At 38.6% G+C, this 23,781-nt stretch overlaps 1 protein-coding gene across 1 annotated transcript in view; it reads left to right on the forward strand.

The window, feature by feature from the left end:
- Window positions 1-23,781, forward strand: part of SPHKAP (SPHK1 interactor, AKAP domain containing) — a 112,966-nt gene that overhangs the window by 74,801 nt on the left and 14,384 nt on the right. Inside the window, exons 3-6 of the mRNA XM_057746492.1 lie at window positions 258-317; window positions 1,868-2,002; window positions 6,194-6,449; window positions 8,152-11,923. Coding sequence (XP_057602475.1) covers window positions 258-317; window positions 1,868-2,002; window positions 6,194-6,449; window positions 8,152-11,923 — 4,223 coding nt within the window. The remainder of the gene's footprint in view (window positions 1-257; window positions 318-1,867; window positions 2,003-6,193; window positions 6,450-8,151; window positions 11,924-23,781) is intronic.

Raw genomic sequence — 23,781 nt, forward strand, 5'->3', positions numbered from 1 at the left:
TTACACTGGCTTTATACAAAGAAGCTTTGTTTTGTTTGTCGGGCCATGAAAAGCAGAGGGCATTTGGTGAGATCAGTGGGAATTATGAGTAGGAATTGGGTGTAGAAGCCTAAAGATAAGATAGCTATTCCTATGCCAGATAAACTATACAAAATAGGTATGACTCTGTAATCATTTGCCCCAAACTAGTTCCTGCTTTCTTCAAAAAGGACTGCCAGGTTTTTCACTTAATTGACAGTGTTTGCCCTCTTTCCCAGGTCTGCTTTGTGAACCTGGATGTGAACAAGGATGCGTGCAGTACAGAGCACCTGCAGCAGGTAACACTGAGAACTGAGCTCTCTGGGAGCTCGCTTCGAGGGCTGGCTGTACGGACGAGAGAACTAACATGACTCCACTTCAATCATGCTCACTTTGTGGGACATTGTTTCTTAAAAATGTTTATTGGAGTATAGTTGCTGTATAATGTTGTGTTAGTTTCTGCTGTACAGCAAAGTGAATCAGCTATACATATACATATACCCACACTTTTTTAGATTCTTTTCCCATATAGGTCATTACAGAGTATTGAGTAGAGTTCCCTGTGCTACACAGTAGGTCCTTATTAGTTATCTATTTTACATATAATAGTGTAGATGGTTTCATCATAGCCCATCTCCCTGACTCCTTTCCTGCCACTTTCCAACACAGTTTGCCCTCCTTATATTTGCAAGACTTGCTTTCCCCAGTAGACCGGGCTGCTCTCTGAGCAGGTGCTTCCTCCTGCCACCAGTGCCTAGGACTGGCTTTTCTACTCTCCCCTTCTCCACACTGGAACACTCTGTCTGTGATGACTTTTTCAAGGCTTTTCCAAAACCTACTTGATACCAGCTGGCCTTTCCCTCTGGTTTGCTCCTTCCTACTTCTTTCATCAAATGTTTTCTATCTAAGCTCAGTGTCCCAGCCCTACACTCATCTGGGACTCAAACTTTTTTGCACTCTACATAGGCTAAATATTCCAAGCTCATCCAAGGTTGTGAGAGTCCTGATGTAGACAGCAAGCATATGAAAATTACATTTTTAGAGTCTATAAAATGCATGTGTAGATGTGTATTTCTAATTAAGCTGTGCTGTGTATGAATCTCTTAGTATTCTCCACTTGTGTTCTCAGGTTTTGATATTATTTTGTTCCATATATATAAAAAATTAAGTACATATGTCTACCACAATAAAAGACTAAAGCAAAAAAAAAAATAGAACAGTGTGTTTAACGAATTTATGAGTGATTTGGGACAGTCTTCTGCTATGCCTAAGGGTATACATAAACTGATTTAGCTACATAAAGTTGTTCAAGTTCATCCCATCTTCTCTGGATCTTAGGCTACTTATGTGTGAAAGAAAAGTAATAGTGGTACTTAATCCGTATGCATGTTGTAGTGATTGAATGTAGTAGTGTAACATAGGTACAGTCCTTAAATGGTGCCTTGTACATACAGAAAAATCAATATTGGTAATTATTTTATTATTAATATTATTATTTTTATTAGAACACATGATTATTAGTCAACAAGTCTCTTATTCAAGGACTTAAAAGGAAAAAAATTCCCAAACTACTATGTATACGTGTGGTGTCACAATAATTATTGTGTTTACTTTGGGAAACTTAGAACTAAAAATTTTTAAATCTTTATATTGAGGAAATTTTCTAATCTAATCTAAACTTTTATGCTCCAATTTTATACAATATTTTCCAGTAGTAATCTTAGTAGATTAAGTAATCTATATTATGAAGAGTTATATGAGTATATTATTTTTGCAAGTAAAAATTTTGAGGTAGTATTTTGGAAGTAAAGATAAATCACCTAAACTAATAAAGATTCTTGTTCTACAGAAATTGCTCAATGTCTCACCAGATCTTCCAAAACTTATAAGCTCCATGAATGTCCAACAGCCAAAAGAAAATGAAATCGTCCTCCTTAGTGGGTTAACGTCTGGAAATCTCCAGGCAGATTTTGAAGTTTCACAGGTAAGGAATTTACGCTCTTGATAAGCTATATACTAGTAATAAGTTATCTGTGATCAGCTCTTGACACAAATCAGTACGAGGCCCAAATAGATGCCGTACGTAGACTCCTGTAGCATAAGAATTAAAAATGTCTTCGTATTCAAAAATAGGCTTTACTTGTATTTCTCATAAATATTGCCCCTCATAGTTTGACAGAGTTTCCCTTATATCAACTGCTAACATATATTATCTTCTCAAGTTTATGGTGCTGAGTTGCCCTGAAACTAGAACAGACACACTAGTCATTGGTTGGTTAACTTGGTTTTCTAAGAATCTGCTAGATAATCAGAAACAGAACTGTCTTCTGTTTCAGGAACAATAGCAAAATTCTAATTCATACCATATGGTCCCAGAATCACACAACCTCTTTCTGGATGCTATTTATTTCTTAGGATATATCAAACCAGCCAAGCTAATAAATACAGGATCACCGTCCCAAAGATGAAAATGGAGTTTCCTAGGCCCAAAAGTGAAATTCCCAGAAGAAAAAAATGTTACTGAAAATAAAGTAGGATTGGTTTAAAACACTATTATCATTCAAGCTACTAATATTATTATTATTAGATAAATCACTATAAATGCTGAAGAAAACTTTAAAATTTTAAATTATTTAATCAATTTACAGAAAAATACATAAAAGATTTCTAAAGACACACTGTATGAAAGATTGTGAATTTCCTCAAGTAAGATATGTTGATAGTGATAGCTACAGATTAAAATAATGAGCATTTGTTTTCCTCTAAATTGTTCTTTCTTGTGTTTTGGCTTTGCTGGAAAGTTTTTAAATCTTCTTTTATTCTTTAATCCTTCAAAATATAAAAAAATTCAGAGATCTCACCACTATTTCTTGCTGTACTCCAGACACTTAGTGAAAATCTACACACAGCCCATTACAATTTGCTCCTCAAGACTAGAACAAAATATCCCTGGTCAATCTTATAACACATTTCCTTAGTGAGAAAATTAATTGTTTGAAGAGAGAATACAGAAATGGCTCTAAGTGCCCTCTCTTTATGTTAGGCAAAACCATGATAACCAAAAGTAATTTTCAAACTTGAGTTTTAAGAGTGGTTTCTGCACCAGGCCTGTTAGTTAGAATTTCTAATTAAACTCTCCACAAGGAGAGTTGAAGAGAACACGGGCTTGCAGTCCAGCAGACCTGGATTGCAGTGCTGGCTCTTCCACGTTATATTTCTGTGACTTTGAAAGAATCACCTAGCCTTTCTGTGCCTCTGATATTTCATCTGTAACAGAGAAGTAGTACCAGCCACCTCATAGGAAAAATTTTGCATTCGAGGTAATAAGATATGCAAAGCATCTAATAGACTATCATAAAAAAAAATAATAATATTTGCCATTATTTTACAGACTCTATGATTTGTCATCATTTACCTAAGACTCCCAAGATGTTTATTTACCTTTAAGAAGATTGTAAAGAAAATACATTTTCTTCTTAAGGGTACCACAGATGTGTGACATTGCATGTTTAATAACATCCTTTCCCTAAGTCTTTCTTGAATTGTTACTTAACTGCTCATATTGCTTTGTTAATATTTCTTTTGATTCCTGCCCCATTTCACTTTGTTATTTATATTTAGTCTAAATGATATGAAATGACCAATATGCAATCGTTTTGACCTGCAAATCTGACAACTTCATATGGTTCAACTTTATAATTATTTTTATTCATGTCTGATCTAGTGGGAGTATATTATGCCCCATCCCCTAGAGAATTATTTGGTTCATGTTTGTACCTCCTAGCATATCTTGCATATAACAGGCACTAAGAAAGTATCTGGCAAATTTCACTCTAGTGTATTATGTCTGAATTCAGTGGAAAGAAAATTAATCAAGCCAGCTCTCATTTAGGGGATCACAGATCCTTTGTGAATGTCATAAAAGCTATAGAGCAATGTTAATGCATGTTGGAATTACCCAAATATTCCTTGAAAATGCAGATTCTGATTTAGTAGCTCTGGGGTGGAGTCTGAGATTATGTATTTCCTACAAGCTCCCATGTGATGCTGAGGCTGCAACCCATGCTTTGAAAAGCAAATTATGGACCACCCTCCTTGAGAACAGACCTAATCACAGAAACATAGATAAATTTTATTTCTGAGCCACCTAAGGATCCCTGGACCCTTGAAGAATGATTGAATTTTGCATTTTATAATCAGCTGTCCTAGAATTATTCTAATTATAATGTTCAGTCAAAGAGACTGATAAATGATATTTAAGCAGAAAAGGATATACTACTTTCAGACATACAATATGAAAGTTTATGTGTATATGTTCCTCTGCATGTACACATCCTCACCACTTGCACACACATACATTCAGACTCAAGGATGCCAAAATGGCAAGTTTACCAGGGTGAGACCTAATTAACTCCAACCACAGATAAGCATATGTTTTAAATAATCCCTTTTGTAAGAGGAACATTTAGACATAAAACATTCCCAAGCATTTTGAATTCCACTTGAGATAAGTTTATTTAGCTTCCCTTTGTCCACTAAGTGTTGTTTCCATTCAAATAATTTTCTCTTAAAAATTACTCTAGGACTTCCTAGGTGGCATAATGGTTAAGAATCCACCTGCCAATGCAGGGACAGGGGTTCGAGCCCTGCTCTGGGAAGATCCCACATGCCGCAGAGCAACTAAGCCCATGCGCCACAACCATTGAGCCTGTGCTCTAGAGCCCGTGAGCCACAACTGTTGAGCCCATGTGCTGCAACTATTGAAGCCCACGTGGCTAGAGCCTGTGCTCCGCAATAAGAGAAGCCACAGCAATGAGGAGCCCGTGCACCACAACGAAGAGTAGCCCCCGCTCGCACGAACGAGAGAAAGCCCGTGTGCAGCAACGAAGACCCAACGTAGCCCATAAATTAAATAAATAAATAAAGACTACAAACTTTGAGCCTCTAAAAAAAAAATTACTCTAAATCAGCATATTGTTTCTCTCACAAAAGTGAAAACCTCAATGCATAAAACATGTCTGTGCACAGGCAACTGAAATTTTTTCTACTGCTGTTCTAATGACTAACACACTGAATAGTGAAAACATGTAGCAGAGAGTAGAGAGATGGTCTGCCACCCTGGAACCGAATAGAATTAACAGGTCTCGGTGGGACACCATCCAGTAATGTGGCCTCCTTCACTGCTGTCCCTTTGCACCCATCCTTGAGAGAAAAATCGTTCACTTCCAGTGGATTTCTTTTCATCTCATTTTGGCTGCTTCTTGAAGTGAACAATACAAATTACAAAGTATAACTGTAGTTGATAGAACACTTGCTATCCATCGGAAATACTGGCAGAGGTTTTACTGAATGTCACCAAGACAGAAAAAGATGAGAACCTGGGACTCAATTTAATCAAGAGAGGTGCCCAAGACAGCCTTAACTTTCGCCTCAGCTTCATTAAACTTTAGACAGCCTTCTTCCTGACTCGGGGCCCTAAACCTCCCTTTTCCCACAACACTTACTTTAGAAAATTTATCATTGTAAATTGTTTTTCTGCCCCATTGAGATGTAAATCGTTTTAAAACCCTTTTGCCAGTTTTACAACCCAAGAATGTCTTTCTGAAGGACCTAGGACCCATCTCTTTGAAATATAATCATCAACAAAGCTAGTGCCCCTGTCTCTATGGAAGGGTGGGAGCCTAGCTTCTGAGGACACTTGCTCCAATTTGCAAAACTATCTCCAGGCATGAAGATACAAAAAAAGTTCACTTTTCCTTAGCAAACACAGATGGACTACAATCCTCCTATACCAGTTCTTAAAAACCATATTGCCTTTTGTTTCAGTGGAGTTGTGAGCCAACTCAGTTCTGGTCTCTCTCTCCTATTTTAATAACTTTGAATAATGTTGTCAGTGCCTGGTAAACTTTGCCCAGGGCAATTTTTGCTGTGACAAGAGAGAACAAAAATATGTGATACATCTAGTCTATTTTCCACTAAGTCAAACTTTCTCCTAGGTACCTTGTGTTCCCAAGCATCACTTGAATTTTTTTCATCAATATAAGCCCAGAAGATAGTCCAAGTATTTTAAAGGTCCCCACTCCTTCTCACGGGAGAGATTGATAGAAGAGGAAAGGTCAGATGCAATGGTTTTATATTTTCTCTTTTAACAAATGCCTTTTTCTCTCTCTTTTAGTGTCCTTGGATGTCAGATATCTGCTTGGTCCAGTGTGCAAGAGGGAACAGACCAAACAGTACCAATTGCATCATCTTTGAAATCAACAAATTTTTGATTGGTCTGGAACTGGTGCAGGAGCGGCAGCTCCACCTGGAAACAAACGTCTTAAAAGTGGAGGATGACACAAACTGTTCCTTGTCTTCAATCGAAGAAGACTTTCTCACCGCATCTGAGCACTTGGAGGAGGAAAGTGAGGTGGAAGAATATAGGAATGGTGAGAACTTGCTAATAAAATGAATGTGCATCTTGAAATCGGTCACCCTATAAAATTGGCTGGGTGAAATTTCAGAAAAGTTTCAGGCCACATCAGTTTGGCTGACATGCCACAATCTTCACTTAAGGAATTTAAGGAGGGAGAAAGAATAAGAAAACGCTAGTAAGGATGCTGACTGAGGCACTTTAACAGATTTAATGGTTAGATGGCCCCATTCTCCCTAAAGGTGCCTTAGGGATGCTGAAGGAAATCTATGTGTTTTAAAACAAAATCCTCCTGCCTGCCAAGAGATGGAGACTATTACTTGGAGGAAAGTTAACTTCCCTAAGATTTCCATTAAAGCCATCTAACAGTTGAAGCTGACTTAGAGTGGCCTGAATTCTAGCACTACCTCTTTGAGGCTGTGAAACCTTGGTTTAGTTACCTAGTCTTTCTGAGCCCAAGTTTCCTTATCCTTAATTTGGCAGTGGAGCAGTGCCCCTGGCACTATTATATTTATTATACTTATTATATTTAAATGTACATACATATATACTTGTTATATTTAACCATATATAGTTATTATATTTAACTATTATTGTTGCCAGGGCAGAAGGCAATAACCCAGGGAAGTGCTTAGCATTCACTGATTAATTCTTTCTTTTGACTCATCAATAGAGCTCATTGAACAATGGGTTACTCTTCCCCACAGAGAAAGGGATACCCCAGATCCTGCTGCCACTGTCCTTAGGGCAAATCCTATGCCAGCTTTAGAATAACTGTTTCAACAAGGCCGAAAACTTAGGTGGCCTGAACATCCTCCCTGCTCCCCCTGTACCCACTGGGAAGCTACAAGACACAACTGTCTGGGTTACTTTTTCCCATAAGCATGGTGACCAGCCCTCAGCTCCCAAATGCCCTCCCCCACTCTAGCTAGCACTTGAATTTGTACCCCACACTGAAGGCCATTTTGTTGAGCAGTAGTCCACAGTGAAACTCAAAAGCATTTTCAGATTCATTTTTCTTGAAGAAACACTCAAAATGCTATTAAAAAGAAAGATACCTGATTCTTTAAGGCATCTTTAAGAAGTAAATGTTATTTTAGATAGTGGGTTCGTGGGAACCCGCTATCTAAAAAGTAACAGTGGGTATATTATACAGCACTAAAAAGAAACAAGCTATCCATGAAAAGATAGGAAGGCAAATTAAATGTATATTAGTAGATGAAATAAGCCAATCTGAAAAGCCTATATTCTGGAAAAAGAAAACTATGGATACAGTAAAAAAAGATCAGTGATTGCTAAGTGTTTGGTGGAGGTTCGGATGGTAGTTGAAGGGATGAATAGGTGGAGCACAGAGGATTTTTGGCCAGTGAAACTAGTACAGTACCCTAGCGATGGATATATGCCAGTATGCATGTCTAAACCCACAGAATGTACAACACCAAGAAGGAATCGTAATGCAACTGTGGACTCTGGGGGATTATGATGTGTCATTGTGGGTTCATCAATGGCAACAGATGGTCCACTCTTGTGGGATAAGTTCATAGCAGAGAAATCTATACATGTGTGGGGGCAGGGGGTATATGGGAAATCTCTGCATATTGTCTCCATTTCAACCTAAAACTGCTCTAAAAAAAAATGAAGTCTTCAAAAAGAAAAATAAGTAAATAAATAAATAAGTAAATAAATGGTAATAGTGGCCTTCATTTTCTCTTCACTAGGTTATGAAAATATAAGTGTCTCAGCCAATGTTTTGGAAAATACAAAGCCAAAGGAAGCCCCTCAGGAGGAATGGAATTACCAAAAGGAAAAGTTACTTTACGCTTTGGAAGATAAATACATTGGCAAATATCATACACCACTGATGAAAACAGAAGGATCTCTGGGAAAAGGGGTGGAAGATACAAGTGTGCAGAGTCTGGATCCCTCAGCCAAGCCATCAGAGTGGAAAGGTGAGGTGGTAGGGAATGACAGGCCAACCACAAGTTATTATTATTCAGAAAACTTTAAAGGTCAAGAGGAAAAATCGCGGGCCCTATGTATTCCAGGTGATGCTTATTTCTCAAGGATGGTTAAGAGAGATGGGCCTTCTTCATGTGGTACATTCTCTGAGCATGAGAGCAATCTAGACCCAGGAGACCATGAAGATAGCACAAATTCTCTTCTTGCCGTACAAGATGGAGAAGCCACAACTGGAGAGTATGCTACGAATTTAGCAGAATCCGTGCTGCAAGATGCGTTTATTCGATTATCTCAGTCTCAGCCTACCACACCCCAGGAATCTGCAGTCAGTGTTTCTCTAGGAAGTGCTCTGCTCCCCAGTGGCTGTTCCACGAACGATATGGTGGTCCCTCAGTCATGGAATGAGCTCCCCAAAATTGTCATTGTTCAGAGTCCAGAAGCCACTGATGCTGGCCCTGAGCCAGGTATCTCCTCATGGCCAGAGCCAGAAGTCTCCGTTGAAACTTCAGGAGTCCTTTCTGGAGAGAACTCCAGCAGACACCCCCAGAGTGCTCTAGAAGTAGCATTAGCTTGTGCAGCCACTGTGATTGGAACCATTTCCAGTCCACAGGCCACAGAAAGATTCAAAATGGAGCAAGAATCCCTGGTTTCAAACCGTCCACTGGGAGGCAATGAACCAGTGCAAACTCAATCATCTCAAGTATTCAAGGAACACTCCATCAGCGAGTACTCCTTTCCATCTGCTCTGTGTGGCATGACTCAGGTGGCCAGTGCTGTTGCTGTCTGTGGCCTGGGTGAAACAGGAGAGGTGAAGTGCACTGTGGCTTCAAGTGGCTTCCTGTCTGCAGCTGAGGCTTCTCCAGAAACCCCCCCGCTTTGTGGTTTAGTGACAGGGAAGAGCATGGAGCTGGGGAATGAAGCTATTGCAGAGGCATTGCTCAAGGAGGCTGCTCTGGTCTTAACAAGACCTAATGCCTACAACAGCATTGGAGACGTCATGGAATCAATGAATAAGAGAATCATAGAAACTGTTTCAAAGCCTCAGACGTCATGCTCAGAAAATGTCCTTGGCAATGAACTGGCACAGACCCTCTCCAATGTTATCCTGAAGCATTCCATTGATGAAGTTCACCAGAAAAATAAAAAAATCCACCCCAACGAAGGCAGGTACTCATCTGAAATCCTGGACACCTTAATGGAAAGTACAAATCAGCTGCTCTTCAATGTGATATGCTTCACTTTCCAGAAGATGAGCCACCTTGTACAGCTTGGTGAATGTCCCACCATCCTTTCTAAGGAGACCATCAGATGGAGGGAAACTGAACTAGACTTCCAGCCAACTGATCAAGCCACTTGTCGAGCGTGGACAAAAGCCACTGACTACTCCAGTGGCCATCCACCTGGTGACCTGCATAGCACCACTCTTGTTATCAATGATCTTGTGGATGGTGAGCATCCAAAGCAAGATAGCAGGGGCCCAGTGAAGCCAGGCCTCTTCCAGAACCCCACACTGCCATTTGAATTGTCCTCTATTCCCAGAGTGTCTGCTAAGACATCCCCCACAGAAATGTATCTGAAAGGAACGGTGGGAGAGGATACAGAAAAGCCTCATCAGCCATCCAGTCACAATGAGAATGAATGCAGAGCCCCTTCAGAAGGAGAAATGACACCAACAGTTGGCATGTACAGCATCAGCTCCCAGGACATTGAGGACAGCATCAATCCAAATGCTCAGGAAAAATATAATTGTGCCTCACCTCTAAACAATGAAGTTCAAGTTAACCCATCTTTGTTAGGGAATGATTTGCTGCTTCCTGCTCAATCCATGCTACCAGCAAAACACCCAGACATATACTGCATTGCAGACTTTGCTGAAGAATTAGCCGAGACGATTGTCTCCATGGCAACTGAAATCGCTGCGATTTGCCTTGACAACTCCAACGGAAAACAACCCTGGTTCTGTGCTTGGAAAAGAGGGAATGAGTTTCTGGTTACCCCCAACGTATCCTGCCGCTCCTTGAAGAGGAAGAAAGAGAGCCAGGCCGGTGGGGCCACTGTGCGGAAACACAAGCCACCACGACTCAGCGAGATCAAGAGGAAGACAGATGAGCATCCGGAGCTTAAAGAGAAGCTGATGAACAGGGTTGTGGACGAGTCCATGAACCTTGAGGACGTCCCAGATTCTGTCAATATTTTTGCAAACGAAGTGGCAGCCAAGATCATGAACCTCACGGAGTTCTCCATTGTGGACGGCGTCTGGCAGGCCCAGAGCTATCCGCGGAGTCGGCTACTCAGTGGAGACCGGTGGAACCGACTGAAAGCGTCCAGCTGTGAGAGCATTCCAGAGGAGGACTCTAACGCCAGGGCGTACATGAACAGCCTGGGTTTAATGAGTACCCTAAGTCAGCCGGTGAGCAGGGCCAGCTCCGTCTCCAAGCAGTCCAGCTGTGAAAGCATCACCGATGAGTTTTCCAGGTTCATGGTGAACCAGATGGAAAATGAAGGAAGAGGGTTCGAGTTACTGCTGGATTACTATGCAGGCAAGAATGCCAGCAGCATTCTGAACTCAGCTATACAACAGGCCTGCCGGAAAAATGACCACCTCAGTGTGAGGCCAAGCTGTCCCTCGAAGCAGTCCAGCACGGAGAGCATCACCGAGGAGTTCTACAGGTACATGCTGAGGGACATTGAACGAGAGAGCAAAGACAGCGCCTCCTCCAGGCGAAGCAGCCAGGACTGGACGACTGGCTTGCTGTCGCCCTCTCTGCGGTCCCCGTTGTGTTACAGACAGTCGTCCATGCCCGACGGCAGATCCCTGAGCCCCAGGCTGACGGTGAACGTGCCCATCAAAGCCAACTCCTTGGATGGCTTTGCTCAACACAAACAGCAAGATTTCCTCAGCGTACAGCCGGTCAGCGGCGCTTCCTCGTCGGGTCTCTGCAAATCGGACTCTTGCTTGTATCGGAGAGGTGGGGCCGACCAGATCACAAACATGTTAATTCATGAGACGTGGGCAAACTCAATCGAGGCCCTCATGCGGAAGAACAAAATTATAGTGGACGACGCCAGCGCAGCAGATGCAGAGCCTGCTTCCGGTGGCTCTTCCTTGCACATGGAGAAGTGTGCGAACAGATTAGCTTCGAGCAGAGTGCAAAGTGGGCCAACTCTGCTTGTTCAGGAGTCCGTCGATTACCCAAGGAAAAACTCTATTACTGAAAGCAAACATCCCCTACTGTCATCTCCAAGCAAAGCTGCGCTTCTTACAGATCACAACAGTTTAGATTCTAAAAAGGAAACTTCCTCGTGCCGTGCTGCTGCTGCTCTAAGCCACACCAAGCGATCCCTTTGCTCAAGGGAAGTGCCTTTAATTCAGATCGAAACAGATCAGAGAGAAGAACGTGTTGGAGAACCTGAACATGACCTTTCCAAAAGCAGCCCCCTAGAGGAAGTAGAAGAGTGTTTGAAAGAAGACAAGGTCGCAGACGTGGCAAGGGGTGGAGGCACTGCTGTGAGTGCCTGCCAAAACCCTAGGTGAGTCAATGACCTCTTGGACCAGATAGGGATAGGGTGCATGGGACTGGAGTTTGCATCTTAATTAGTATTTATTCTAAATCTTAGGGACTTATTGATGCAAAAACTGAATTCCTGAGATAGTCATTGACCTCCCTGGGTTAATATGCACTTATAATAGAAAGATGGAAGTAAGTTTTTTTTTTAAATCTCTAAAACAAGTTAGATTTATGTATATAACAGAAGGAATGAGGTATCACTCTCCCCATTAAAATTAATCTCCCATAGTATGCCACCTTTTGAAATTAATTTGTGGCAATTTTCAAGCAAAAAAAGAAAATCATACCAACTTGTCCATTTTAAAACAGTTAAATTTAAATAAATTTTAATATTGGAATCCGACATTAGATATTTTGCTATCATTTTTCTCCAGGGTCTCTCCTTTCAAGTTTTTCTTTTTTGTCTTATTCTAAATATCTTTGCAAGGACACCATGTCCCACCATGCTGGCCCTTTAGATGCATGGTATATCATGGCAGCATAAGTGCAAAACAACATCATCAGCCTTAGAAATTTGAGAGCTGAATCTTTTTCCAAAACCTAAGGACTAAGCATTGAATATATTTTTCTTTATGGAGCAATATAAAGAATTGTTGTGAAACCTGAACTCCACTAAATAACCTGCAGCCATCACTCTAAGCAAGTTCTCTAACCTCTGCCTCAGTTTACCCACCTGTAGGAAAGAATAATAGTAATAAATTACATCATAAGAAAATTCTTAAGGTTTAAATAAAGGAATGTATGCAAGCTCTTAACTTAGTGCCTAGCCTGTTACAAACACTCAATAAATGTTTACTTTCTGGTTGTTGTTGTTTGGGGTTTAGGTATATGCTTGCCTTTATTCCAGGAGATCTCTTTCCCAAGAGAAACCTGTTATGAACAGTGTGAGAATTTTATTAAAACTAGAGAATTCTCAGGATTTGCAAGGGGGGAGATTAGTCATATTTAGATCACATTTTCTAAGTTCAGAGTTGGTATCAGAGGATTTGATGTGTCAAAATAGCGAAATATGGAATTCAATTCCCTGTGAAAGACTTCCTAGCCGCTTAGACACATGCGGGAGGGAAATGAGACAGACACTCTTGATTGTTTGGATGTGGGAAGGTGTCATGTGCTGAAGATATTTTTAGGCTATTCTCTGAGGGACGTTTTCATAATTCTTACTAAAAACTTCATAAAAGTTCAGCATAAAGAAATAATAATTACATTCTTACTTTTCTGTTGTGTGAAACTTCAGAATTCATCATGGCAGTCAGGCCCAAATAGAAATACCAATTGTAGTTTAGGCTACCACACTTGTCCAGGCACCTAATTATATTAATTATAAAGAGCTTAAGTGATTTAGGATAACGTAGTTCTTGATTTGGGGAAAAATATTATCCTACTGGTGAGTAGCAATGTGTTCTTAACTCAGCCATCTTCTCTGAGATTATTGAAAAGCAATTACCTAACTTTTTGATAATCTGAGACCACAAGGTATAAGCATCAAACTGAGAATTTTGAGTATTGGCATGTTGCACTCATTGACATAATATAATTTTTTAGAAATATATTTTATGTTGTGTATTCATTTATATTCGCTTGGAGAAAAAATGTTATCCATCCAACAAATATTTGCATGTTCATCTTTGATACACACTGTCCTTGGGGCTGCAAGCACAGAAGAAAATAAAGATTGAGTGTCTGTTTCCATGGCTCCGACACACCAGTGGGAGAGACAGACAGTATGCGTGGAAAAAACCCTTTGGGAAAAGGTTATTGTAGAGTGTGATGAGAGGAAAGTAAAAAAAGTAATGTAATAGAGAATAACCGGTTGGGTGAAGTGTCTACTTAGATTAGGATGTTGGCATTTGAGACAAGACCTAAAGGAAGAGAGAAAGGGTGCCAAGGAAGTGAAGAATTGAATTGAAGGACTTGTGTATTTAGCATTATGGTGTTCTAGCTGGACTGAAAAATTCTCCTGCAGTGAATCACCCAGAAATTCTGGATTGAATATAATTAGCATCCTTTTAAATATAGGGCTGAGCTTAATAGTATTAATAATCATAATCATAATGAAAATCTCAGAGGCAGAAAATGGAAGGATCTGGAAACAAAAGTGATAAGTTAAAGCTGATTCTGACCTGCTCTTGAGGCACCTGTAAGTCTCAATAGCCTACAAATTCATTTACTAAAGGCAAGAGGAAACCAGGAAATGAGACTATGGACCCATGAATGGTAGAGACTGAGAACTGACACTAACCTCCATGTCCGGAAGAGTAGCATCTTAAGTATGAACTTAGGAAAATAGTCCACCCACCAGAAAAAGGAGATGATAAGAAAATGTATCTTTCTGAGTAGAGCCCAGTATAGAAGAGAAAGAAATTCCCCTGAGAATTTATAACCACAGCTTGCCTTCATTCATGTTTGGGATTCTAATTTGCACCATCTGTGTGATATAGGAAACCACAAACTGGTAAATTACCTCAAAGCAATCTTAGGTTAACAACACTGTGAGACCTTGGCAGAGGCAAAAATAAATCTCTTGATATTTAATCCCAAGTCTCAAAAGATTTCAATAGCTAAAACCCATCAAATATGGACTCAGAACTTCAAATTTCAACATATACAGGAATCAAGGCACTATAAGCAAGACTGACAAACATCAAAGTAGAATCATCCGTAACAGACTGCAGGTGTTGGAATGATCAGATACAGAATATGAAATATTTTAAATATTGAAAAAATTAAGGTATATAAACAGGAGTGAGGAAAAAATTACAATCAAAATAGAGTGAGGTACAGTTAAAATTAGTTAATTACTATAAGTATAATCATTGAATTTAAACATTGCTAGATATAAACATGATTATTTAAAAATAAGATTATTGAAATCAAAACGCTAATGGCATATCTACAGAGAGAACTATAACAAAAGATAAATGTGAAAGGACGACTCTTTCCACCCGTGATGGAGTAACTGAAGCTGAACTTGCTCTCCCTCTGTAAATAACTAGAAAAATGGACACAGTATATGAAACGACTGTTGTAAGACATTTTACAATAAGCAGCATTTTGAGATAAGGGGAACACACAAATCTGAGCAGAGCTCAGTGGTAACTCAGTTGAAGACTCAGAGATCGGAGGGCGCAATGCAGAGAAAGAACTCCAGCAATCATGATTCTTAGTATTTACCCAAATGAGTTGAAAACTTATGTCCACATAAAACACCTGCACACAAGATTTCATAGCAGCTTTATCCATAATTGCCAAAACTTGGAAACCCCCAAGACTTCCTTGAGTAGGTCAACTGATGAATAAACTCTGGTACATCCAGACAATGGAATGTAATTCAGCATTAAAAATAAATAAGCTATTAAGCCAAGAAAAGACATGGGGGAAACTTAAATGAACATTATTAAGTGAAAGAATTCAATCTGAAAAGGCTACATACTGTATGATTCCAACTATATGACATTCTGGGAAAAAGCAACACTATGGAGATGGCAAAAATATCAGTGGTTGCCAGGGGTTAGGAGGGAGGAAAGGATGAATAGGTAGAGCACAAAGGATTCTTTTTTAAGCTCTTTATTGGAATATAATTGCTTTACACTCTTGTACCAGCTTTTGAGGTACACCAAAGTGAATCAGCTGTATTTATACATATATCCCCATATCCCCTACCTTCCATGACTCCCTCCCATCCCTACCTTCCACAACTCCCTCCCATCCCTACCTTCCACGACTCCCTCCCACCCTTGCTGTCCTGGCCTTCTAAGGCATCCACCCATCATTGAGTTGATCTCCCTTCCTTATACAGCAACTTCCCACCAGCTATCTATTTTACAATTGGTAGTGTAAATATATCAATGCTACTCTCTCACTTCATGCCAGCTTCCCCTTCACTCCCCGCCAACCCCATGTCCTCCAGTCCACTCTCTGCATCTGCATCCTTATTCTTGCCCTGTCACTGGGTTCATCATTACCATTTTTTTAGATTCCATATATATGAGTTAACATACGGTATTTGTTTTTTCTTTCTGGCTTACTTCACTCTGTATGACAGACTCTAGGTCTATCCATCTCATTACATATAGCTCAATTTCATTCCTTTTTATGGCTGAGTAATATTCCATTGTATATATGTGCCACATTTACTTTATCCATTCTTCTATTGATGAGCTTTTAGGTTGCTTCCATGTCCTGGCTATTGAAAATAGTGCTGCAATGAACATTATGATAGCTGTTTCTTTTTGGATTATGGTTTTCTCTGGGTATATGCCCAGTAGTGGGATTACTGGATAATATGATAGTTCTATTTTTAGTTTTTTAAGGAACCTCCAAATTGTTTTCCATAGTGACTGTACCAACTTACATTCCCACCAACAGTGCAGGAGAGTTCCCTTTTCTCCACACCCTCTCCAACATTTATTGTTTCTAGATTTTTTGATGATGGCCACTCTGACCAGTGTGAGGTGATACTTCATTGTGGCTTTGACTTGCATTTCTCTAATGATTAGTGATGTTGAGCATCTTTTCATGTGTTTGTTGGCCATCTGTATGTCTTCTTTGGAGAAATATCTATTTAGGTCTTCTGCCCATTTGTGGATTGGGTTATTTGCTTTTTTGGTATTAAGCTGTATGAGCTGCTTGTATATTTTGGAGATTAATCCTTTGTCTGTTGCTTCATTGGCAAGTATTTTCTCCCATTCTGAGGGTTGTCTTCTTGTCTTGTTTATGGTTTCTTTCACTGTGCAAAAGCTTTGAAGTTTCATGTGGTCCCATTTGTTTATTCTTGATTTTATTTCCATGATTCTAGGAGGTGGGTCAAAAAGGATCTTGCTTTGATGTATGTCCTAGAGTGTTCTGCCTATGTTTTCCTCTAGGAGTTTTATAGTGTCTGGCCTTACATGGAGGTCTTTAATCCATTTCGAGTTTATTTTTGTGTATGGTGTTAGGAAGTGTTCTAATTTCATTCTTTTACATGCTGCTGTCCAATGTTCCCAGCATCATTTATTGAAGATGCTCTCTTTTTCCCATTGTATATTCTTGCCTCCTTTGTCAAAGATAAGGTGCCCATATGTGCTTGGGCTTACCTCTGTGTTCTCTATTCTATTCCATTGATCTTTCTTTCTATTTTTTTGTGCCAGTACCATACTGTCTTGATCACTGTGGCCTTATAGTATAGCTTGAAGTCAGGAAGCCTAATTCCACCAACTCTGTCTTTCCTTCTCAAGATTGCTTTAGCTATTCTGGGTCTTTGTGTTTCCATAGAAATCATAAGATTTCTTGTTCTAGTTCTGTGAAGAATGCCGTTGGTCATTTGATAGGGATTGCATTGAATCTGTAAATTGCTTTGGGTCAGATAGTCATTTTCACCATGTTGATTCTTCCAATCCAAGAACATGGTATGTCTCTCCATCTGTCTGTATTGTCTTTGATTTCTTTCATCAGTGTCTTATAGTTTTCTGCATACAGGTCTTTTGCCTCCTTAGGCAGGTTTATTCCTAGGTATTTTATTCTTTTTGTTGCAATGGTAAATGGGAGAGTTTCCTTAATTTCTGTTTCAGCTTTTTTGTTGTTAGTGTATAGGAATGCAAGAGATTTCTGTGCATTAATTTTGTATCCTGCTACTTTACTAAATTCATCTATTAGTGCTAGCAGTTTTCTGGTAGAGTCTTTAGGGTTTTCTATGTATAATATCATGTCATTTGCAAAGAGTGACAATTTTACTTCTTCTTTTCCAATTTGGATTCCTTTTATTTCATTTTCTTCTCTGATTGCTGTGGCTAAAACTTCCAAAACTATGTTGTATAATAATGGTGAGAGTGGGCGCCCTTGTCTTGTTCCTGTTCTTAGAGGGAATTCTTTCAGTTTTTCACCATTTAGAACAATGCTGGCTTTTGGTTTGTCATATATGGCTTTTGTTATGTTGAGGTAATTTCCTTCTATGCCCATTTTCTGGGGAGTTTTTACCATAAATGGATGTTGAATTTTGTCAAAACTTTTTCAGCATCTATTGAGATGATCATATGGTTTTTATCCTTCAATTTGTTGATATGATGTATCACATTGATTGATTTGCGTATATTGAAGAATCCTTGCATTCCAAGGATAAACCCCACTGCACAAAGGATTTTTAAGGCAGTGAAACTATTCTGCATGTTACTATAATGGTGGATACGTGCCATTTGTCCAAATCCATAAAATGTACAACACCAAAGTGAACCCTGATGTAAATGATGGACTTTGGGTGAAAATGATATATTGATGCCAGTTTATTAGTTGTAACAAATGCACGACTCTGGTACAGGATGTTGACAGTGGGGGAGGCTATGTGTGAGTGGGGACAGGGGACATGGAAGCTCTCTGTTCTTTCTGCTTAACTTTACTGTGAATGTAAAACTGCTCTTAAAAAAAAAGCCTATTTAAAAAAATTAAAAATAAAGCTAAGCAGTAATTTTTATACAACAAAATCTTAGAGAATATACCACTGGATTTGCACAATAAAAAGTGTTAGTGGAAGTTCTTTGGCTGAAGGAAAATAACATTGATTGGAACTTGGATGTACTCAAAGAAACAAAGTATCCCACAAATAGTAAATACAAAATATTTTCTTAATTTTAAAACTTCTTTGAGATAATTATTTAAAACAAAAAATAATGTTTTATGACATGAGGGACCAAAATATATGTCAATTATGGCACAAAGCCTAGGAAGGAAAAAGGGAACTATAAAGGTCTCCCTCTCTATGTGAATTTGTATAATGTACTCTGAAAACAGACTGTAACAAGTTGATGATGCATATTGTAAACCCTGAAATAACTACTAAAAACATAAAACAAAATGCCGATAAGCCAATCTTGGAGATAAAATGGAATGGTAAAAATTACTTAGTTAATCCAGAGAAATGAAGGAAAAGAGGGGAAAAGAAACAGAGAGTAAATGGGACAAATAGAAAATAATTATCAAGATAATAATTTAAACCCAGGCATATTGATAATTACAGTTTTTTTAATGCTCGAAACACTCTAGTAAGAAGCAGAGATTGTCAGGCCAAATAAAAAGGCAAAAGCCTACCATAAACCATCTATAAGAAATGTGTTTCCAATATAAGGTAAATGATAGGTAAAAATAAAAGAATGGAGAAAGAAATAGCGTAAGAATGATGGAGCAGCTATATGAATATCCGATTGAATCGACTTCAAGATAAGGAATTTTATCAGGGGGAGATATGGATATTTTGTAATGACAGAGGGACCGTTTCATCAAGAAGACATAGAAAATGTATATATGTAATCACCTAAATAATAGAACTTCAAACTACATGAAGCAAAACCTGATCAAACTGGAAGGAGAAATAGACAGATCCACAATTACAGCTGGAAATTTCATACTCTCCTCTCAGTAATTGATAGAATAGTAGACAGGAAGTCAATAAGGTTATCTAATAAGACGAACAAAATTTTCAATCAACTTGACCTAATTAAGCACACCACCAAATGGTAGAATATACATGTTTTTCAAGTACACTTGATACATTCACCAAGATGGACCATTAAGCCATAAAACAAGTCTTAATAAATTTAAAAAGAATTAAACTCATGTAGAATATGTTGTCTGACCACATGGAATTAAACTAAAAATCAATAACAAAAAGATATCTGGGAAATCCCCCCACAAAATATTTGGAAATTAACAGCACACTTCTAAATTTTCCATTGGTCAAAGAATAAGTCACAAGGGAAATTAGAATAAATTTTTAATTGAATGAAAGTGAAAACACAGCATATGAAAATTTGTATATAATGCTAAAGTGCTTAGGAAAGAGATTTACCTTTAAATGTTTCTTTAAAAAAAAAGAAAAGGGTGGTCTAACTAACAACAATTATCTGAACTTAAGAAACTGAGAAAGGATGGTCAAATTAAACCCAAAATAGTATAAGGAAGGAAAAAATAAAAATAAGGCCAGAAATGAACAATTATAAAAATAGAAAAGAATAGAGAAAATCAATGAAACCAAAAGTTTAGTCTAATGATTGGTTCATAAGTATATGTAATGTGTTTAAAGTTAAATTAAAATATTTAAGATGTGTATGTTTGATTATCATGATTTCCCTCTTCAATGATTTTTTTACAGTAATTGAACAACCACATGATCCGCTGGAAAAAGAGCTTTTTCTGTAGTTATATATTTATTTTTATTCTTACCATCTATCTATGGCAAGTAATTCCTGTTTTCAATTCACAGTAATGACTCAAATTTTCTTTTTAAAATAAACATATTTAGGTTCTATAAACTATTTTTTAATTATTATTTTTTTACAGGGTGAATGCAAATATGGCAAAATTTGTGACAGTGGCTTGCTAGTAAATGAAGTTGAGGGAACACTGGGCTAGAGGTCTCTGGGGTCCCTGCCAACTCGGAAATTCTACAATTCAATTTGACATCATATCAAATATTGTACTTTAAAGCACTGTGTATGAATTGCAAGATCAGAAGTAGGAAAAAAAAAAGCCAACCACATACATCTGCATAACACATATGTGCATTATTCATAAATAAATGAGCAAAGCTATAAATTTCTCTCAAAAGAAAATGGAAACTAGTGTTTTAGATATAATCATTATTCATTCTGAATCCCTAGTTATGTAACATGGGATATGAGATTTACCTCAAATAGAGCATGAAATTGAGATAAAATATACTGACAGATTCATTTTTAACCTGGCTGTTTAATGTCAATCACTGAGATTTAACTTCTGCTTTAGTAAGAAGTATCTCAGAATGATTTTTTCTAATAACATAGGGTTCTAATTCAGTCAGGAATCAGTCCAGGAAATTATTCTTTAACCAAGTAAACAAATGTTTAAGCGCCCTCTCCTTTGTGCTGAGTGCTTGGTTCATTTCCACTTTGGGGAATATGTATATTGTTTCCATTCATCATCAATGAAATTATCTTTCATTTGAATTTAGTTAAATTCAGTAAGTGTTGCTTTGGCTGCATCTATTCTCTTCCTGCTCAATTTAGAAAAATCTCAACATTTTTGAAAGAGAAAAATCAAGCTTATTTCGGATCTCTTTTCACCAAATGTTAGCAACAGATCACGCTAGAAATAGCCACACCTCAACACCTGTCCAGATGCTGTGAGAAGGAATCTTAGGAACAAGATTTTGTGTAAAATTACCTAGGTAACAAGTTCACATATCAAAAAGGAGATATTTAAGCACACAATTGTGCACTTGAAACTCTACACTCTATGCTAGAGCTCATTTTAAAAATTAAAAAGTACAACCATTTTTGGAGAAAGGATAACAGTACTCCTTCTAAGATTGAGGAAAACTACGTAGACCTTTCTGCAACGGATCAAGCATTTTGAATGAAAGTGATCAAGTGTCTTAAGTTGTATTTCCTGGGAACAGACCTTGAGAGGGAGAGTTGCAGGCAGATAACTTGTTAAGGAGTGCTCTCCAGAGAAAAGTGTACATACATCTGTAAGGAGGTGGGAAAGACAAGATTAGACAGAGGGAGGTGGTTCCCCCCAAATACGTTTGCAACTGAGGGCACAGCACATCCTATAGGAAACCCTGAAGCTGGGATGGTCTGCCATGTTTAGTGCAAACTGAGGCAAGGGTGGACTTTTGAATCTCTGTGTCAGCTGGCCTGGTGGTTGGAGTGCTCACTGGGGAGGGTGTAACCTTGGCAAGGCAATTCCTGGCCTGAGGACAATCCTCAGTGTGCACTGGCAGCCACCATTACTCCCTACAGCCAGTGCACAGTAGCCAATAAAAGCATTCCCGTGTCCACTCACCGAGTTACCGTATTTTTCATTGTCACCTGAGGAATACACTCTTGCTTTTTGTTTGCAGTCATTATGTCCTTCTCTTTATGTTATTAGTTTTTGATGATCCTGTGAAGAAAAGTTGCCATGAATCTGTTCACATTTCTGTACGTTTGGCTTTCTGAGCAAAGAGCACTGGCACCTGGATTGAAGTTTGATCGAATACTAACCCTAAAGGTAGAGACTTCTAGAGAGATACAGAGATTCATTTCCCTGGAGCTATTTGTTTACATTCCAGGGTGGTGACCTCTCCTCTCTGTAGAGAAGATTTGAATTTGTTTATAATCTAGAGCAAAGTTCTCTCTCCTGCACCTGTCTTCTGTCTCTCTCTACCCTCTCTCCTGCAGAAAAGGAGAGGCAGGTGTGTCCAAGCATCATAATTTTGAGGTTTCTCTCCTGTGATAGAAACCTCACTACATGTGCAATGTGCAGTAGGAAATTGGGGCACAGGGAATAGGTGAAAAGAAATGGTCTAATCCCTAATCCAGAGCCTCTGTGTGTGTGTCTGTGTGTCTATGTGTCTATGTCTATGTCTGTGTCTGTGTCTGTGTCTGTTTCTCTGTGCCAGGCAAACAAATAGAAAGTCTAGCTTATTAAGAACCGGCTTTCACCAAGTGTTAGGGGTAGAGTGTGATAGAAACTGCCATACTTCAATACCTTAGTTATTCAGAATGCTGTTAGCTTGCAAGTAGGGTAATATCTCAGATCTTTCCACTTAGGACTTAATAGGTAGGGCTGTCTAAATTGAGAATATGGGTCTACTTATGAAGCTAGGCAGTTTTAACAGTAACATATTCATCTAAAGAATATTTAATGTGTCCACACTCTACTCCAAATACATAAAAATGTATCAAAACTCTTAATAATGTATGGTATATACACTAGACTGCAAACTAGGTAGCATTACGTGCTACCCAAAAGATAGAAAAACAGATAAATTGCTTTGATCTTTCAAGAGAGAGATGGCCCTAGTGAGGGAAATTAAAGATGACTTCAGAGACATGAGAGCATTTTGGCTAAGGAATGGTACGAAGCAAAGATCAGGAAAGAATGTTATTAGACTAATTATTCTTAATGAATTATATAATTTACTAATAAAGAATAATAAATACTTACATACCAAGCACTAAGATACATGCATTAAATGATTTTCTTTTCTAGTTTATTTCTTCCAAAAACTGTTACGAGGTCAGTATTCTTATTTTTCTTGGAAAGTTTCATTAACTTGTCCAGCTTCAGTAGGTGGCACATGGTAGAAGTGGAAGCTACAGCATTTGGACTGCAGGAACAGTGCTCAAAGCACCTTGGTCTCCAGCATTTGGTCAGAGGAAGCAACGGGGCAAAGACCAAGAGGCAGGAAGTTTCTGGCACATTTGAAGAACAACATAGAGTCTAGTTTTACTCAGTAATGAACTAAGTCGAGGCAGATAAAACAGAATAGGCAGGGGAAGACCGTGAAGGAAAGAGTTTAGCTTTAGGAAGTTCTTGAAGGTATTTGATAAGAAAGACAAAGATATGCCTTGAGAACATTAATTAACATTAATCTGTCATCAGTGTGAGGAAGGTTTTGAGAGAGGAAGAATACTTGTGGCTCAACTCTCAGGAGGCCAGTGTGATACAGTGCAGGCAAGAAGTCAAGGTTCAGTGCCCAGGAGTCGCCGTGCCCAGGAGTCTCGAAACTCAAGATCCGATGTCAGGTACCAACTCCTGTTGTGACTTCAGATAAATCATTCCACCTCACCGGGATTTGGCATCCTAATCTACAGGAAATCTGTGAGATTCCTTCCAAATCTAAATTCTATAAATTTAGAAAGACCTAAATTAATATAACTACCTGAGCATAGGGACAGAGATAGGCATGTGAGAGATACTTTAGTAGATGAAACTGAAAAACATAGCAAATGATTGAATGTGAAGCTCAAGGAGAAATCAGAAGTTTTCTGCAAGATTGGAAACCCAGACACTCAGAAAAGTTAATGGAAATAAGAAATACAGGAA

The sequence above is a fragment of the Hippopotamus amphibius genome, chromosome 8 (genome assembly GCF_030028045.1).
Source record: "Hippopotamus amphibius kiboko isolate mHipAmp2 chromosome 8, mHipAmp2.hap2, whole genome shotgun sequence".
Taxonomy (NCBI): domain Eukaryota; kingdom Metazoa; phylum Chordata; class Mammalia; order Artiodactyla; family Hippopotamidae; genus Hippopotamus; species Hippopotamus amphibius.